Below are 19,737 nucleotides of genomic sequence, written 5' to 3'. Positions count from 1 at the left end.
AAATTCATCATAGATATTTTTTATATATTATTTCACAATGGGTATTCCATATATCCACATATATCCCCTTGTAGGTGACATGTATGGCAACATCATTCTTGATACAGGGACATATTTCTGTGTGGATTCCTGCAGACAGTTGCTTTATATCGTCCTGCTTAACATTCAGATCAGTGTGTGGAAAAGTTTGTTTGGAGTTCCTTTCACGAAGCAACATTCTTTGGCAAAAAGAGTTGAAACCACTGCTGAGTGACTTAACAACACTTACAACACTAGAGACTGTTGCGTAAGACCAATTCATGGTGGGTTTAATGAGTCACTCATTCAAACAAGGAGAGATGCTGCAGGTTTACAGATGTCTTGTCTTGACTAAGTTTTGTTAATAACATAGATTTTATGCTGCAAAATATAGAGGGTAATCAATTTGTTGAAGGTGTTTTATTTCTTGCTTTGGGACAATGTTGTTGTTTTTGACTGGAGACTTTTGGTCAGTGAGGGTTAATCTGAGCTGGGTCTGTCTAAATCTGTGTGTTGATGTAATCTGCCTGCTATGTTTGCAAATAAGAATTCCTGCTGCACAATGCAGCCACTGGAGTATTTGCCCTCACAGTGGGTGGTACACATGTCTCGCTGTCGCATACCCAGTAGCTGCGATGGCTATTATGATCCAAACAATGGAAATCAAACATTGTGCTTTACTGGAAGCCACTTTAGATGCTATGTGTGATTAGACTTATATATACATAGGCTCATTTAGTGTTGGAGAAAACATGCACAAAACACGGAACAGCTTTTGTGTTGCATTCTGAGGAAAAGACGCAGCCTCTCCAGCCTTTACAATGGACTCTAAGCATTAATTTTATTGGCGAAACAAATGCTGCTATTGTTTATTTTTCCCTGAGGAGCACTCAAAGCTCATCTAACAGTCTGAAGAATTTCACAGTTATGTGAATTCACAACAGTACCGGTCAGCAACACAAAAACAACACAGCATGCACTGTTGTATGATGTGGATCCCTCAGTGTGCTAAAGATTTAGGAGATCTTGCTCTGTTAACATGTAATCTCCACAAAATAATAGGGATCTGTATGGACTGGGTGATAAAAAATGTTTCTTGAATCCTAGAAAGTCTCACACTGCACAAAATTTAGAAGTGAGAAAATAATTGTTCTTATGTGTGTTCCAAACATGATGCAGGATTTTTTTTGTTAATAATGTCTGGACTGTGTGTCCCTGTCAATCTGTAACATTTCCTTGAAAATAATGAACTAAGGGAAAATTGAGTAGACAAAGACCTTAAAATGGACTTTGACACCAGGATAGAGACATAGGTGGATTGTTAGAACAAACACAAATCCCAAAGGCAAACTCCATACTTTCATAAATTTATTTCCCAATAATTCTAAAAAAAATCCATAGAGAAATGATATTGTCGCCAGTGGAAAATGTGCCATAAAGGCTTTCAAATCCTTAAATGTACAATTAGGCATGTGGATATTTTAATAATATCTGATATTTGGATATTTGGTATGTTGGTCTCTTAATACCAGGGTGATGTCAATATTGATATGGAGTCATAAATAACCCCAGGGAAAACGTTTCCCTTCTGTTTAGTTGACAGTAGCTCTCCTTGGCACCCTCCTCCTCCACTGTCGAGGAGGGAGACATGCAAATGTATCTCCTTGAAAAAAACACTGCCCCAGACCCTGCATTTTCAGAGGCAGGCACAACTTCTCAAAGTCACAACAACAAAGGCAAAGGGACGGGGAAATCCAGCTTGAGTTTGAACTTGAAGACAAAATACATGCATCCATCTACTCATTGCTCATGGAAATTAAGTTTTGCAACTGTTGATCTTGGCAACAGATAAAAAAGGAAAATTTTGCAAACTTTATTGGACAGCATTTTGTCCTTTTTACTGAGCCATGGGAAACACAATGAAGACATAACACAGGTAATGTTGAGAAATTTGACACTGGCCTATTAAATGTTTAAAAAGGTTATTATAGATGTAGATTTAGTCAACCAAGGTGTGATTGTGTTGGTGAAAATACTGTTTAATTTGACTGTTTCTTGAATAAACTGTCGTAAAAAAATAAAAAAGATAAACATAGAATATGGAGTAGTGTAGTGTAAAGTGTAAAGCAAAAGAAGTAGAAAATAGCATACTCATCTACATACACAAAATTATGTATTTAAACTAGGCTATTATTATTGTTACAATTATTATTGCGATTTGGATTTGGGGATTATTGCTATGGTAATTTATGGCTTCGTTAATACATGCTCCACATGTCATCTATTATCCCAACTGAGGTCATTGTCTTTGATTTTGACAGTTCTAAACTCCGCCCATTTGAGATGTATCAAACTCTCCATATTTAAGTAGAATCAGACCGGGAAATTGTTCACATAATTTTTAATACTTTAGTTATAATAACGGTGAAAAATAATCCTGAAAAAACAATTTGATGGAGTAGATATTTTGCAGAAATATTTCCACATCAATATTTTTCATTACTCAAAAAACATTGCCATATGTTTATTGATATGGATTTTATTTTGACACTTTAACCGGATGTGTCACTGTTAATTTTGTTGTACTTGACTCTACTGTTTGTCTGTCGTTCCTAACCGCTCTCTCGACCACTGCTGTTGCCGTTCGCTCCGTCGTTGTAAATGATCCGTAGTAGCTAGCACCCAAACAAAAAGTTGACCTAATCCACCACATCCATGGCAGTTATCCTTTTCTCTTTTTGTAACCCCATCACTCTTTAAAAATTCCGCCGAAAAAGAAAAAGCGTTCTGTCCCCTCTTTTGGGTTTTCAGCAGACGTAAGTAACGTTAGCTAACCGCGTTGTTAGCTTGCTAATTAGCATGTCAAATTAACAGGGTACCGTAGCGTAAACCTTAAGAGCTGGCTATAATAAATTAAAGACAACCTAACAGTCACTAATATTATTATTGAAATATGAGTAACAGATTCCCGTACAACAATATTTACATTGTGTGTCGCTAGGTAGCGGGCTAACGCTAATCTTAACGTTACCAATGAATGCAAACGACCTGTTACAATAGAAAGTAAGGTAACTTAAGTCAGACATGTTGAATATGAGTTTGAGTTGATAACAGGCAGTGTGGTATTAGGCTTTTCGCGTCGGAGAAGAGTGTGCAAATGCTGTTTACCGTAACGTGAAAAAGAATCTGCTGGTCATGATTGCATCATTTCAATTCAATGAACCATGGATCAGAGTGCAAAATAATAACATTTCGAACTTTAAAAAAAACAAACAGTAAAAATGCACCACATACAAAGTAAACCATAAAAAATACTTTGTCTATACCAATGTGCAACTCCCATGCTAACCCTGACCACATAGTTATTCCTTTACCATTTAACACGTTTGATTGTACAATTTTTAAATGTTAAGGTAGACTGGAGCATTTGTCAGCGGAGAAACAGTTGCTGTCCTCGTCAGAGTTGTTTCCCTGTCAGTGACTGATTCCTATGTGCCCTGTCCTCATGTGTCTCTTTGCAGGTGTACAACAACTATCCAGAGGATTTAGGGGCAGCTCTATACCGAGAGTCATTTGACTTCAACGCCGAGCCACCTTGGGATCCTAGCTGATAGTGGACGAGTTCATCTCAGGACTTATCCATGTGAGTAATTAGGTGTGAATTGAAGAATTAATGTATCTTCTTGATTGCATTGTGGGTATTCTCATAGCAGAAACATAGAGAGTATTATCATAAATGTATTGTGAGAGATGGCTTCACAGAAACTCTTGACAGAGGTAATAAATGGGTATATTAATAAATAGCATGTCCCAGATAAATCACAAACAGGCTATAGTTATTTTAGATCTAACATTTCAGATCTATTTCCAGCACTTCTATTAAAATAACAGGACACTGTGTTCTGCACTGACTTTTATCTGCATTTGTTTTTCTCTTGCTATGATTTAGCTGCAGTAAAGGAGAATCGATTGGTTATAGGTATTAATCCTGCTAATATGTGAAGTTTACATTTATGTGCCCATTGACGTCATCACGTCTTTCATGGGGGTTGTGGTATGAGTGAGTTAAGCATTTTCCAAGTTACATAAATGTTTGATTTTTAAAGAGATGATAGGGTTGAGCCATCTCCCAACCTAATATAACATATGTTTCAGCAGTGAAGTTGATAATTAAAGCCCTCACATTTTCTTCTGTAATCGCTGTAATTTAATTGTCTTTCACAATGAAATCAAGGAGGCAGTGCAATTTCACCCTTGTCCTTCTCTCTATTCATTTGTTTGTATCAGCCTTGTCATAGTAGTCTACCACACAGCAGTCTTTCTAGGCACATTGTTTAGTCTCCCCATTTAACCTCCAAAAACCACAGTCATTCCAGATCTGGTCCAGTCACTGCTGTGCATCTCTGACGTATGTGCAACATTATTGAAAGTGAAGTTGTGACACGGACGCAGACAGTATTGTACCTTGCTTAATGCCATCAAAAAGAACCTTTACGGGTCACCAGCTCAGGGATTAATGGTGTTTGTTGGGAGTAATTGATGGTAAAGTAAATGAACCCTGTGCCCCAGACTCTGTGTTTTCACAGTGGCTTTTCAGAAGAATAGGCCTCTTCCACAAAGCTGTGCCATAACATGAAACCTGTTCTGTGCTCTGATTGGATGCTCACTGAAAATCACTTGTTTGATTGGGGAGGTTTAGCTTCCAGCTAATGAATAAATGAGAATTGGACAACATAAATAAATATGCGCTGTCCAAACATGGCTGAATTGTTGTGCTTATTGAACTACATATCTCATGTTGATTTTTGTCCTTTTCTTGTACAGTTTGTTGCAAAAGTCTAGGACCCCAGGGGCTCGAGAGTGAGTGAACAAGACCACTTCAGATTAGCCACATTCTTTATGCCTGTCGGATTAGAGGAAAACGGTTGAGAGGATGAAAGGTATTGCTGATGAACCACAGTATTCTGTTGGCCTACTGGAGGGAGGCACAGCGCTCTGTGACGTGATTGATAACCACATTTATGAACAAACTCTGGTAAGGAGTCTCACTGTAGCAACATGTACATTTAACACATACACATTTTCTGTTGTATTTTGTTGTATTGTTCCTTATATGTGGTAATGTTATATACAGACACATGTTGCAAAATGCTTGCAGGGTGTATGTTTGTGTGACTCATACAAATGTATGTTTCCTTCTTCCTCAGTCTGAGAAGAATGCATTCTTTGTAGCAGACCTGGGGGTCATAATGAGGCAACATGTTCGCTGGCGAACACACATGGCCCGAATTCGACCCTACTACACTGTCAGATGCAACAGCAGTCCAGCTGTTATTGAAGTTCTTGCTGCTCTTGGCACTGGATTCATATGCACCAACAAGGTACTGTCTCACAAACACATTACATCACTGTTGTCAGTTCAGGTTTCTCCACAAACAATGGTCAGAATTGCAGTATGCATTGTTTAGGCTGCACAGTCTTGGATTCTTAGCAGAAAATTGCTCAGTTAACAAATGTTTTAAAGGACTTTACTACCCTTATTTTACAGGGTCCTAAATTGGGACCATTATATACCACCCTTCTTAGTGAGTATAATAGTGCAGAATAATATTGCACAACACCTGGTCCACAAGCTGTAGAATAGTTATAAAGGCACCACCAAGTGGTCAGTGTACCTCAGTGCTCATCTTTTAAACACTGTTTATCATCTATTTTGTTTAGACATGCAGGACAGACATGATATTGAAATGTCTGTTCACTAACCCACATACTGTGTATTAATGGACTACTTTTCTGTCTTTGCCTCTTTGTATGTCAGTCTGAACTTGAGCTGGTGCAGAGCCATGGTATTCCCTCTGAAGATATCATCTACAGTGGTGTTTGCAAACAGGTCTCCCAGATTAAATATGCTGCAAAGAATGGCATTGACCTTCTGGTGTGTGATAATGAAGCAGAGCTACGCAAGATTTCTCGCTGCCACCCCAATGCTAAGTAAGTGCTTGTTTGTTTTAGTATTAGTCCCACTGCCAGTGAACATATGACTTAATGATTGGCTTTGTTATCAGTTCTTACTTACTTTTCGTTTGTTACAGCATCTCACATGTTTCATATGAGAAACAAAACTGCCTATATCAAATCAAGTTGCATGGCAGCAGAAATTTTATGATTCAGTGCTCGCTTCTTACTATAACTCATCTGGAGTATTTTCTCTCTCAACAAAACAGTTACCAAGGTCCTTTGTGTTTGCTCTTTGTTTACTGTGTTAATTCAGGCTGCTGCTGCAGGTATCAACAGAAGCATCTAGTCCAGACGATGAGATCAGCATGACGTTCGGCTGCTCCCTGAAGGACTGCAGGCACCTGCTGGAGAGAGCGAAGGAACTGGGTGTGCAGGTTGTGGGGGTCAGGTGAGGCCTGCAGAAATGCACTGTGGTACAGGGTTCCCATGGGTGCTTGGTATCATTGAAAGTTTGTGAAAAAAAAATCAAGGCCTTGAACGTTTTTGAAAATAGACATAAATAGACAAAAGTACAAAATTAGAAAGTTTTGTTTTTTTTCATTTTTCTTTTTACTTAATGGCCTGTAAAAAGACTACATGCTGCTGTCTGCATGTGTGCAAGAGACCTTCTGTATAGCCTGCTAGTTCTCATTATATAAATTCTTAGTGTTGTAACATAATTAATCTTTATCCATGTCTCAAACTATAACGTGTTGGGGCCTTGAAATTTAGGGAATTGGGCCTGGAAAGTCCTTGAAAAGTCCTTTAATATCATGTTCAAGAACGTGTGGGAACCCTGCTGTTTATAAAGCAGATTGAAGAAAAGTAAAGTATAGATTGAGTACAAAGACCACAGCAACTCTCTCTGGAATTAACCAACAAGCAAGCAAGCAAAACTTTTATTTATACAGTGCATTTCATTCCAGGTGGAAGCACAATGTGCTGCACAAAGCATGAATTATCAAGGAAGTTGCAACCACAAAAACTATGTGGTTAGTGTAAAAATAAAACATTAGACACAAATTAAAAATGCATAAATGATATATATGAATTAAAAACCATTAAGAAAATGGAATAATTTACCAACCAATTTACTACAGGATAAAATGTAGCTTCTTGTTCAGGTGTTAAACTGACCATTTAACCCTCATCCACAGGTCTCACATCTCCAGCTCCTGTGAAGATGACCAGGTGTATGTTCATGCCATCTCAGACGCGCGCTGTGTCTTTGATATGGGAGTGAGTAATCTTAAATATTGTTATGTAGCTAGTTACACAGTTCAGTTCACTGACTACCATTTCCATTACCTTACATCACACACTGTTGACTTTTGGACACTTTGTGATTGCTCCAGTGCTTCCAGTGATTGCTTTGGTAATCACTTGCGTTTTGGTTACACATTTACAAGCCTTTGTCTTCCTCAGGAGGAAATTGGCTTTAACATGAAAATCCTGGACATTGGAGGCGGCTTCAGTGGCTCTGAGACTCAGCTGGAGCTGGTCAGTGTATTTCTCTCTGCTCTTCACATAACAATGATTAAAAACACATTATCAGTGGGTTTATAAACAACACACTGGTAGAGAAATGTGCTGTGATAAGGATTTGCCTATACACTTTGTCCATGTTTGAAGTGGACACCACCGTGTCACTTGCTGCATTTGAATCACATTCTACCCATTTTGGTTCCTACTTTTTACATCTGTCATCTTTTTTGCAGATCAATAGTGCAGTCATGTCTATGGTGGACCTGTACTTCCCTCCTTCTACTGGGGTTTCCCTCATTGCTGAGCCTGGCAGCTTCTTTGTGTCCTCTGCTTTCACCCTGGCCGTTAACGTCATCTCCAAGGAGGTGGTGGCACGAGATCGCCAAGACCAGGCACACGGTCAGTGGCCTGACATTCACTTCTTTTTTTTTCAAATATTTTTTGGGCTTTTTATGCCTTTATTGATAGTGCAGAGACAGGAAATGGGGAGGCAGAGAGAGGGGGAATGACATGCAGCAAAGGCCGTCCAATGCGGGACTCGAACCGGGGCCGACTGCAGCGAGAACTGTAGCCTCTGCACATGGGGCGCCTGCTTAGACCACTACGCTACACAACGCCCCCTGATATTCACTTTCAAAGGCTCATTCACTGAAAAACAATGAGCATTATGTCTCTATGTTTTATGTGGAGTCAACCCAGCTTCTGTGCCAAAGAGAACTATACGAACGTGTGAATCACAAACTGTAAAATGAAACACACTAGAGACCATGTTGTAATGGGATCACACCAGCCGCGATGCCCATCAACATGTTGATCCTCCTGGTCCGATCTATGAACCCAGCCTTCATTGTGATCTCAACTACACACCTGTAAAGTTTTGTGGTTGTATCTTGCTTGGTTGTGAAGCTATCGTGGTGACAAAATTCTGTCACAGACACACAAACACCTGCCAAAGTAAAACTGCCTCTCTGCTCGTTCCTGCCACAGTCTGAACAGTCTGTCTCCAGGACCAGATTTTGGCATGATGAGACACACACACACACACACACACACACACACACACACACACACACACACACACACACACACAAGGTGTAAATAATACCACGCTGTTGCGGCTGTTGAATATAAACAAGTTTAAAAATAAATCTATTACACTCTAATAGATGTTGTGCACCATCTCTCTGAACAGATGATCCCTCTCCCAACGATGAGCCAGAGTTCCAGTACTACATGAACGAGGGAGTGTACGGATCATTTGCCAGCAAACTGTCTGAAACACTGATTGCTGCTCCATCTGTTCACAAGGTAAGTCTAAAACATTCTCTGGTGATGGAAGACGTAGCCATTGTTCATCCATTTATTCAACTTTTATTTGTGTAAACATGACAATAAAAACAAAGCTTGCTTATAGACCAAACCTTAAATCAATCAATCATCAAGATGATGAACATGATATTTCTTGTATAAAGTGGCTTTAAAATGGTGAAAATCAGTGGGCCCTTTTCGGTTCCTAAAACACAACTCACCTTAGTTTACTGAAAAACAATTGTTGTGATACATGTACAAACAGGTTATCTCTTCTTTGTGTGTTATCAGAACACATCCCTGGATGCTCCCGTGTTCAGCAGCAGCCTGTGGGGCCCCTCTGGGGATGACCTGGACCAGGTAGTGGAGCACTGTTTGTTACCCGAGCTCAACATCGGAGACTGGCTCATGTTCAGCCATGCTGGAGCCTACAGTCTGGGTCAGCCACTCTGCACCGCCACTGACTCACCCCCGCCCCCTGTATACTATGTCATATTCTCCAGAGACTGGTAAGGACAGGTGACATTCGTGTGCATCGCAAAGTTAATCATTTAAAAGAAACATTGTTTCTTGTGCATACGTGCAGTTGACTCAGGTTTTTTTCCCGTCACCAGGTTTGAGATGCAGGACACTGGTGTCAGCCACGAGGCTACACTGAAGAACTTCTCATTGGTCCCTTATTTCCTCAATTCCTGCCAAACAGAGGCTGCACTCTCTGTCCCAGCTTAGCAATCATCAGACCAGGAAGGCTTTAACTGCCCTCACTGGTTTCTGCTGCTAGCCTCCCCTGGTCTACATTCCACTGGGATGAACTGAACCAACAGTACAGATAGAGCTTGAAATTTCTGGGACCAGATTGAATTCATCTCACAAACCCCAATGCATAGTGTATTATGTGATTAGACCTGGAAACCCCAAGTAGCTGTTAATTAGGATGAAACAAAATGGATGACTCCAGAAAGACAGATGCATTCTTCCCTTTGCTTTGGGCATCCCATGGCACTACAGTTTACACTCGTACAGTAGATATATTATGACTTTAAATAATTATATTTGACAAATGTATTATCTCTATCTCCATTGCTGCTGCCAGTCTTGTAAAGTAAGATATGTATCCCAGAGTGAAGCAGTGTATTTAAACAGAAACACAGTTCTGAGACCTTATGGGGTGCTTTGCCTCAAAGATGTGTTTTTATTATTTTAATTGGTTGTAAAGTTTATTTTGTGTGATAAAAGCTTGATTCCATTATTTCTTTGAAACTGTTGTTGTCTTTCTAAGTGTTTTAAACTGGAGGCTTGCAGCACTACGTTGCTGCACATGCATGTGCATTTACTCATCTGTTTGATGCAGTGAATGAAGCCAGTGTGATCAATGTGCAGTGTCACCATGAAACCCTCTCCGGATAAAATGATAAGTGCCGTCTGATCTGGTGTGGTTAGAAATATAATGGCTCAGTGTTCACCGGTAAACTGGTGTTTGTGTTTTTCTAAAATGCTGAGTAGCTCACTCCCAGAATAGTGAAGGACCGGCAGGTAACTCCTATGTTACAACATAGTGATGCAGGTTTATTAGACAGCATGTGCTTCAGATGGAACATGGGAAGTGTTGATGGATAATGAATCAGCTGACATGGATTTTTTTTTTCTTTTTCAGAAAGCATCATTTAAAATGCTAGAACCTTTTTTTTTTTTTTTTTTTTACTATTTCTGTCATATTTAATTATATTTTTTCAACATTTATGTTGAAAAAATATTCCAAAATTTTCTGACTCTGCAAGCGTACTTGCAACGTGTGTATCATATCTGTGAAGTTGTCTACCAATCTGTGTCTAAGGCATGATGAATTATTGGGCGTTTGCCTTTTATTAACTTGTAGCTGTGCTTGTCAACATCAACAGTAATAAACACCTCACTGACTGGACTGTGAATCACTGGGTCTGTGTTTTATTATTATAAACACACCATAAATGTACATAGTGAAACCCTGCTGCTGTTGTACAGACACAGCTAAATATTTGATAAGCCTCTGTCAAATAGTTTAGTAATCCAATTTTCATCCTGGATATGTGACCACAGGCTAAAAGGGATTTGGTTTGAGGAGCTAAATGTACAGGGATCAGAACCATTGAACTACTGAACAACATGAGTTATTCTAAGTCTGCAGTGTCAGTGCATGTGAAATATGTTTCTTTCTGGATGCGTTATTTGAGTAATGCCATCCGATCCGAGCCTTTGCATTTACACGACATTAACACAAATGTTTCCCTATCCAGATACAGATAACACTGTAATTCGAGGTGTAACTGGAGTAAAACATCTGGACACATCTGAACATCTGTAAACGTGTGTTCTGGTTTAATAAAGACTTCTAATTTTCATCCAAGAAAAAAACATTTGTGCAAAATTGTTGTAGAACAAATAAATTTTCATATGGCTCAAAAGAAAAAACAGGCAACATTCTTTGGTCAAATATCACTGAAAGGTAAATGCATTTAGCAGGATTTGTAAAAGTGTTATGAAAATTACAAAATACTGTATATTTGATACTTTCAGTGTAATTGCTCAGTTTAAGGCAATACGGTAGTTGGAAGTCAAGTCAATGTCTGTTTACAGTGTCATCACCTCGTTCTTGTTCAACTATAATTATTAAACAACAGCAAAGCAGCAAAGACTTCACATGCAATTTTATTTGCTTTTAGGTTTAGCACTGTTGAGCCGACAGGTGTACGAATCAGGCACACGATCCTCTGTGCTGGGAGACACAGCCACGTTCAGTTTCACAGTTTTTACTTTGGTGTCTCGCTTGGATCCGTCAGAGAGAGTTTGATGAGGGGAGACTGAGTGTTGTGGAAGCAGCGAGGTCGACAGGCTGGGTGACCCCCAACGTCCAGCAGGGCATCCTCCTCATTGCCAGGTGTCTCCGGGCGTGCTTGGCCAGGTGGTCGCTACGCATGAAGCGGCTGTGGCACACGGGGCAGACAAACTTTTTCTCTCCCGTGTGGGTTCGTCGGTGGCGAGACAGCTCATCGGAGCGAGCGAACCGCCTCTCGCAGCCCTCCCACTTACATTTGAAGGGCTTCTCACCTGATGCAACACAGACAGAGGAGTGAAAATTAAGGATTTTGAGGACTTTCTTGTGTCTCATTGTTTTTCATGGCTATTTTTTTTTACTTCTTTCAATTCATTGTCTGCACAGGATGCTGACATTTGACTGAGTTAAGTAATTAAAATTGATATACTTTCTTGATACTACAAGTACAGTACAGTTTGAATTCATATCCGTCATCTCTTACCTGTGTGCGTCCTCATGTGGGCCTTGAGGTGGGAGCTCTTGAAGTAGGTCTTGCTGCAGTCCTCACGGGGACAAACATGACTGCGTACACGGGACACCTCTGGCTGCAGTGAGCTTTGCCTTTGCTCCAACGGAGTATGACCAGGTGCGGGGGCGATGGCTGGTAACTTGGTGCCACCAGGTGTCACCAGCGCGGGCTGAACGTACAGAGTAGGAACAGCCGGCTGAGAGACGAGAAGCATTAGGGGGCCTTTTGCAACCTGACCCCCAAGGAGGAAGACCTGGGCAGAAGACGCTGCTTGGGTTTGTGGTTGCAATAGCGCATGTTGTTGTTGGATGGGCTGTTGTTGTGTGTGCACAGTTGTAACTGCTGATGCGGTGGGTAGTGGGTGTTGCCGATGACTCTCAAAGGCTGTGACAGGCTTTTGCACAACACTGGTGGAAGGAGAAGAGACGGGAAGAATTTGGCAGTAGACAGGCACAGGAGAAACTCCATTAACACCAGCTGGGACAGAGGAGACAGACTGAGGTGTGTCTGATTTATCAACTGGGGCTGAAAGTCTCATCTGGGTCTGACTGTCCTTAAGAACATTTGGCAAAGTCGCAGTTAAAGGTTTCTGTGGCGTGGCATCCCTAGAGTCAGACTGCATTATAACAACCATCTCAGAGTCTCTGGTGTGCAGCCCATCCTCAAAGTTCAAATCTCTTTTAGAGTCTTTTGTGTGAACTTGAGTGAGTCTGTCTCTCTTTGAGACAGGATGGACGTCACAGCAGCAGTGCTGGCCGTCTGCAGTGTGGCGGATCACGCTGGTGCACTGGAACCTCTGCTGAGAAGCAGCAGTGTGTGTGTGCAGATGAGTCTCCTCTGCCGTCTGCCAGGCTGGACTTCCAGCTACAGCAAGTTGATGCAATGTTGCTGCTGAGGCTGGATGTGTGTCCTCACAGTGGGGTGGGCTGTATGGTGGTGTCATACACTGAGAGGAAAGGAAGGTTGTTAATATTCTTATTGATTAACTCAAGCTTGTAAAATATGTATCTTCTTTTACATCACTGCTAAAAAAAAAAAGACACCATTATCATATTGCCTTCATAGCTAGTAGCATAGCATAGACCAGTGGTTCCCAACCTGTGGGCTGGAGTGCATTGGTGGGCTGTAATAATTTGCAAAACAGTATCATTTTGGTGAAAAGAAAAAAACAAATATAATGTAATAATATAATAATGTATAATGTTTTTAATTGTTTTAAGTAAACAAAATGATCTTTAAAGAATATTAAAGATGTTTAAAAACTCCTGTCATTGTTTTTTTTTCTCATATTAAGGCCTATCACTGTGATAAGCCGATGATAAGAACTTTATGTTGTTGCCGGCTGGACCGCTTGCTATCTCAGTCTGATTTCACGCTGAAAGATTACATCCATGGCAAAAACTCAAGTATCAAAAGGTGCCCTGAGAACATATCTGGCCTCTGTATCACTATGGGGCTGGATATGGGCTGCCAACATTTTTGAGATTTTCAAGTGGGCCCCCGAGTTGGAAAAGGTTGGGAACCACTGGCATAGACAACACTACAAAATAATGTTGCGCTAAAATCCATCTTCTAGACCAGGTTTAAAAAAAAAAAAAAAAAAAACTATCTTAGTCCATGTGGTTCACTTACGAGAGGAGAATCCTGTAGCACAGCAGATGCAAGGGGGGCAGAGTCGTCCTCTGAGCAGTCTGAGGACGGAGTCAGGGGTCTGAAGTGTCTGAGCCTGAAGCTCCTGGTTTTCCAGTGCTTAGTCATGGACATCAGGGCCTCCACAGCCTCCATGTCACCTGCACCCATTTGAGCAGGCTGTAATCCTCTCTGGACGTCTGAGTGGTGCTCCTCAATGTCCATGTTGTAAGTCTAGCACAAGAGCAAAAATGAGCACAAGTCAGGACTATGGAGTTTCAGTTTTCAATACATCGCACAATATAGTCCTGGAATGAACTTTTCTTAAATAAACACATTGTCACTGTGTTGGATTTAAGGATTTACAGTTCAGACATTAAATATTCAGACATTTTTTTCCCCCTCATCAATCCACACTACCCCATAATGACAAAGTGAAAATAGAATTTTAGACATTTTTGCAAATTTATTAAAAAGGAAGAACTGAAATATCACATTGACATGAGTATTTAGATGCATTGCTATGACACAAATTTAGCTCAAGTGCCTCCGTTTTCTCTTTATCATATTTGAGAGTCCACCTGTGGTCAGGCTGATCGGACAGTCTTTGGAAAGGCACACACCTCTGTATGTAAGGTCTCACAGCTGACAATGAATATCAGAGCAAAAAGCAAGTCAGGAAGAGGAAGGAACTGCCTGCAGAGCTCAGAGACAGGATTGTATTGAGGCACAGATATGAGGAAGGCAAAAAAAAAAAGATGCTGCATTCAAGGTTCCAAGAACACAGTGGCCTCCATCATTTTTACATGGAAGATGTTTGGAACAACCAGGACTCTTCCTAGAACTGGCCGCCCAGACAAACTGAGCAATGAGGACAGAGGGGCCTTGGTAAGGGAGGTGACCAAGAACTCGAAGGTCACTCTGGCTGAACTCCAGAGATCCTGTGTGGAGAAACTTCAAGAAGGACAATCAACTCTAATCGTAATGTCAGGTTTCCTCCAGACATGACAAACACTTCAAACTTGGTTTCATCAGACAGGAGGATCTTGTGTCTCTCAGTCTGATTGACTCACGTGCTTTAGGTACTTTTTTGCAAACTCTCACTGAAGAGAGGTTTCTGTCTGGGCACTCTGCCATAAAGCACAGATTGGTGGAGTGTTGTAGTGATGGTGGTCCTGCAAGTTTCTCCCATCTCCACACAGGATCTCAGAGAAGGGCCTTCATAAGAGATCTATCCTGTCTCTGAGCTCTGCAGGCAGTTCCTTCCTCCTCACGGCTTGTTTTTTGCTCTGGTATGCATTGTCAGCTGTGAGACCTTATATAGACAGGTGCCTTTCCAAATCATGTTAAATCAGCTGAATTCACGACAGGTGGACTCCTGTCAAGGTGTAGAAACATCTCAAAGATGATCAAGAGAAATGGGGGCACCTGAGCTTAATTTCAAATGGTGTAACAGAGGGTTCAAATACTTTTATCAATGTTTTTTTAATTAATTTTAGCATGAGGCTGCAACATAACAAAATGTGCAAAAAGCGAGGGGCCTGAATACTTTCCTAATGCAATGTAATGACAATTATCCATATATAATGTGAGTAGACATACAGCATCTGAGCAACATTCAATCAGTGTTTTAAAGCCTATTGATTTTTGCCATTCATCAATATAGAGAATATGTAAAGGAGCATGTGAGGTGAGCATGATCAGCTGCTGTTCTGCAGCACTGGGGCCCTTTCACCTACTTCCACAGGGGACAAAAGCGCCAACTGTGCTGCTTACACAAACAGCCACACAACACCTAACCCCTCCCTGACCTGCCTAGCACACAGCGATCATCACAGTCCTCAACAACCATCACTAGTGAAGCTGGAGGTAAATTAATGTGATATGATGTCGATAAACTTGGTTATATAACGTTTGACAACCATCGTTATAAATCAAAATTGCACTGTCAGGATGTTATTGTTGTTGTTGTATATTCTCACATAACTTTAATAAAGCACTTCAAGAAAGAAAATCAGAGTAATATCATACAAAATGAAATGTATGACGTTGAAGAAATGAAAACAATCTACTTACAGCCTCTGTAAATCTGTGTGAAGTGTTCAGGGCTCCGGTTTAACCGTTGACAACTCGTCCTCACGTCTTGTGTGAACACTTCAAACTAAAATTGTGTGTTTCCCACTCTTCTCCTCAGCCAAGTCCCCATTCATCGTTTCAAACGCGGTGGGGAAACGGGGGGCGTGGGTTAACGTGTCGGCCAATACCACGCAAAGGTGTGTTACACACCGACCAATAAGAGAGGGACTCGGTGCGTGATCGGCGGCTGACGGCGCCGTGCAGACAGCGTGGTACACAACAGCACGGGCGTGTGAAAAACATTCTTGTCTACACTCAGTTACCTTCCTCACACACCCACCCCACCCCAATACACACACACACACACACACACACACACACACACACACACAGACCACCTTCTTGGATGAGTCTTTTCGCCCTCTCCATCAGCCAGAACAGACACACACCTTCTATTATGACTAATCATATTTTGGAGAGATGAAATTTAAAAAACAGATGCTCTGTGATCATCTGTCACACCAAGGTGTAGGTTCTTAACACGTCTTTGAAATAGAGCTTTTATAATAATATTATATAATAATAATAATAATAATAATAATAATAATTACAAATTTTCCAATTTTTTTTGTTGTTGGTCTTATATCAGGTTGTGAACTCATTGTGAACTCCAGAAGTATAGAAAACTGTTCTGACAGTATTTGTCAGGAATAGCTTAAATTCATTTATTGGCAGTTATATAGAAATTACTTTAACAATTAAACAATAGCAGAAGCATTAACACAAGTTAAAACACTTGAAAAATGGGGAGAAATGTGTAAAAGCAGTAGATTCTTTTGCCTAAAATGGTTTTACATGATGTATTTGGAGGGTGGCTTAGAGATGTTGCTGTTATTATCACTTTTAAACACTTTAAACCCAATAAACACTGCTTGTGAAAATGACAATGACTTGATATATGAATAAATATATACATTAATATATTAATAGCTGATTTCTCATCTGGTAAATTGGAAGATGCATCAACAGGTGGAAAACTGTCAGAGTTGGATGTGAATAGATTTTACTTTCTTGCCTATGCTTTTTTAATGTTTTAATTTGAATGCTACTCAATAAGCAGCCCCTTGTCCTTTGTGGAAGAAAGAGGTCAGCCAACAGGAGATGGCCTCGGGCAGCCCTGTGGATTAGGTAAGTGTCAGCTGTCTAGACCTTCCCACACAGCACAGAGAACCAGAACAAAAGGCTGGCTGTGGACACACAATGGAGAAATACACACACACAGACACACAGCACTTTGACTGTGTCTGGCACTGTGGGATGTTCCTCAAAAGCATACCCAGGAATGAAGAGAAAAGTCTGGGTACAAGTGACATAAAGAAATTATTCTGTAATTACAATCCATATCCCTAGATATTTACATCTTGGTTCCAACTTAAAGTTTAAACTGAATCAATTGTTTACACTTGTGTTCTGCTTTTTTATGGAAATGCCTCTTATCAAAACATGTAGACAATTTATCCACTACTCAATAAGTACTTAATTAATATTTTTTTAAGCAGTACAGTACACTGTGAAGAAATATTACCTCTTTAAATGAAAAATGCTTGTTTTATTGACACTTTTTGTACCTACTTCTTCTGTTTTAGCTTTCTAGGATGTGTACTGTAAAACCAAAGTTTGAAGAATGTCATATTTTCATATATATATATATATATATATAACATTTACATATTCTGTTGTTTATTTATTTTATAATGTATTTATAAACACAGCTTTTAAAAAATTGTTGCATAACATACTAAATATGTTTTATATATTGCGGTTTTTGCCTGTCTTCACCTGTCACACCTATGTAATATGTTTGAGTGAATTGCCATGTACATCACATTTTCTTTATTTTATCATGTTACAGCAGCAGTTAAAGAGGCTGCTGCACCAATAACACCAATTCTACACAAACAGGTCATGCGACTCACCATGGAGAGCGCTGGCCTGTGTAAACAGCTGTATAATGTCCTCTGTGACTGGTGGGAGCTTTCTAAAATCTGAGAAGAAACCATTAGGGTTATCTTGAATTACTGGAGTGCTCCTTTAACACGATGTGCCTTAATTATGGAAATTAATTTATTCATTTCCTGAAGGCATATTTAAAGCCACCATGTGTAGGATCTGAAAATGTCTTACATTGACACCATCTGGTGTTACTCTCAAGAATGGCTTTGGCTCTGCTACTGACCAAACTGAGCTCAGACTTAAAGCTGCATTCACAGATTTTCTCTTTTTTTTTTTTTTGGCTACTTGGGGGCAGCAAAACAAGCAGAGGACCAACAAATCCTCCAACCTGAACAACCATATAGGTCGTATTTTTCAACCCTTTGATACGACCCATAGGAGTGTCTTCTGAAATAGTGCCCCATACGCCGGAATGCGTACCAGACCTTGGTTGTCATGGTTACCATAATAAACAATAATAAACACTGTACCGAGAGTGGCGTACCGATTGTCACCGTGGTTGCTATAATTACGTCATGGCTTGGTTAGGTTTAGGCACAAAAACTACTTGGTTAGGTTTAGGAAAAGATCGCGATTTGGTTTAAAATAAGTACTTCCTCAACATTTGATGATCTTTGTTGTCATAGTTACAATAACAATGTGGTTAACTTTGTTGAACGCTCATGGGTAAAAGAAACGACATGAACTGCTGATTTCAGACAGGAATCAAACACCACTCTCCTGTCTCATATTTTTGTGTTTTGTTGACCCGCCCGCCAAAACCTCCTTCTGACACGGACTTTGTCTCTCTTTATACTACGTCACTGCACACACCTTTGCTCCTGTCATATTTACTACAGCCACTAGATGTCGCCTAACAGCAAAATGTAACTATGGGTCATAATAACCTGCTGCACAAATGACCTGTGGGCTTTTTTTTTTTTTTACAGGAGGACAGTCTCCTGAGGACAGAGTGTTGACATTTTATCACACTCTGCAGGTGCAGAAAATTGGTTTGCGAACACTTCTGGCAGATAGTGAACAATATTAGCGTTTATTTAGTCATGTTTCTGGTGAGCCAGCATACCAAAACAACAATTCAAAATAGACTGAAAGGCTCTGCTACTGATCAACTTCAGCATTAGTTATGTTATTATCAAAATATTGATTTGTGCTGCTCTCAACCTAAACATATAATACTCTATTTTACAGAAATTGTGAAACAAAATTATGAAATGACCTTTGCAATAATGGTTGTGGTCTAGGATGGTTCAGTATCTTTATCTATTTTAATTGGATTATCGAGATAATAACATGGCAATGTGAATGAAAGAACTTATATTTTCATATGCCATGTTACTGGTCTCTGGCCAATCAGGTTGCCCTAGTTTTATCAGAATGATGCAATGGAGACCCAGTTTCTTGGTCAGTGCTAGCTAGTTAAAATAGCCATGCCCTTTTGAGCAGAACTTTACAACATCCTCACGGTGTTGCGCAATGGACAAATGGATTTTGTTAGAATTTAGTGGCAGCATTACCCCTGAAGTTACAGCTTCGTACACATCAGCCAGTTTTGTTGTTGAATGGCAAGTGAGACTGGGCCAACACAGACCCACTCTTCGTTTTTGCAGTTAGAGAAAAGGACGTTGTCTCTTTCCAAAAAGTAAAAGCCTCTTAAAGGACAGCAGCCAGGAACAGCTCATTACTCTTTATTCCTCATATGCTTGCAGGCCAACATAATGCCCTTTAAGCTGTGCAGCATCTGTGACTGGGTGTTTGGAGCTGAGGGTTTGTGCCCAAGGCCTGGACTGACCTGTGTTAACAGGCCTGGAGAATTACCCCTTCATGGTTAATACTGCCCTGGATCTGTACAGATATGTCACAGCCAGCACTAAGAGGAGTTATTTTAAAG

The 19,737-nt window shown here is 40.3% G+C and overlaps 2 protein-coding genes across 3 annotated transcripts; one reads left to right on the top strand and one right to left on the bottom strand.

Annotated features, from left to right (window-relative positions):
- Positions 1-1,731: 1,731 nt before the first annotated feature.
- azin1 (antizyme inhibitor 1) lies at positions 1,732-10,736 on the top strand. Of its 2 annotated transcripts, none has more exons than XM_022753320.1 (12): positions 1,732-1,954; positions 3,540-3,661; positions 4,843-5,053; positions 5,226-5,399; positions 5,837-6,009; positions 6,290-6,424; positions 7,173-7,254; positions 7,441-7,515; positions 7,734-7,899; positions 8,693-8,808; positions 9,100-9,317; positions 9,423-10,736. In XM_022753320.1, the coding sequence occupies exons 3-12, from the start codon at positions 4,952-4,954 to the stop codon at positions 9,535-9,537; spliced, it is 1,356 nt and encodes a 451-aa protein (XP_022609041.1). In that variant the 5' UTR covers positions 1,732-1,954; positions 3,540-3,661; positions 4,843-4,951; the 3' UTR covers positions 9,538-10,736. The 2 variants fall into 2 exon arrangements, with proteins under 2 accessions (XP_022609041.1, XP_022609040.1); XM_022753319.1 differs by lacking the exon at positions 1,732-1,954 and adding an exon at positions 2,632-2,834.
- A 19-nt stretch (positions 10,737-10,755) lies between these two features.
- On the bottom strand, positions 10,756-15,918 carry LOC111227685 (Krueppel-like factor 10). The gene is made up of 4 exons (XM_022753318.1): positions 15,834-15,918; positions 13,761-13,991; positions 12,102-13,074; positions 10,756-11,892 (listed from the first exon to the last, which is right to left on the bottom strand). Exons 2-4 carry the CDS (start codon positions 13,980-13,982, stop codon positions 11,621-11,623), a joined length of 1,467 nt encoding a protein of 488 aa, XP_022609039.1. The 5' UTR covers positions 13,983-13,991; positions 15,834-15,918; the 3' UTR covers positions 10,756-11,620.
- Positions 15,919-19,737: the final 3,819 nt, after the last annotated feature.

This window comes from Seriola dumerili, unplaced genomic scaffold (assembly GCF_002260705.1).
Source record: "Seriola dumerili isolate Sdu_G_001 unplaced genomic scaffold, Sdu_1.0 BDQW01000191.1, whole genome shotgun sequence".
NCBI classification, from domain to species: Eukaryota; Metazoa; Chordata; class Actinopteri; order Carangiformes; family Carangidae; genus Seriola; species Seriola dumerili.
Note: the sequence above shows the minus strand (reverse complement) of the source record. Positions and strands in the feature narration are given on the sequence as shown.

What these genes read in the sequence shown, in the direction of transcription:
- azin1 (XM_022753320.1), top strand. Translation starts at nt 4,952, where the DNA reads ATGAAAGGTATTGCTGATGAACCACAGTATTCTGTTGGCCTACTGGAG. An exon ending in CGCTGCCACCCCAATGCTAA is followed by an intron (nt 6,010 to 6,289) that starts GTAAGTGCTTGT and finishes GTGTTAATTCAG; the next exon opens with GCTGCTGCTGCAGGTATCAA. An exon ending in CTGCTCCATCTGTTCACAAG is followed by an intron (nt 8,809 to 9,099) that starts GTAAGTCTAAAA and finishes GTGTGTTATCAG; the next exon opens with AACACATCCCTGGATGCTCC.
- LOC111227685 (XM_022753318.1), bottom strand. Translation starts at nt 13,982, where the DNA reads ATGGACATTGAGGAGCACCACTCAGACGTCCAGAGAGGATTACAGCCT. An exon ending in TGCTACAGGATTCTCCTCTC is followed by an intron (nt 13,075 to 13,760) that starts GTAAGTGAACCA and finishes CTTTCCTCTCAG; the next exon opens with TGTATGACACCACCATACAG. An exon ending in CCACATGAGGACGCACACAG is followed by an intron (nt 11,893 to 12,101) that starts GTAAGAGATGAC and finishes GTGTTGCATCAG; the next exon opens with GTGAGAAGCCCTTCAAATGT.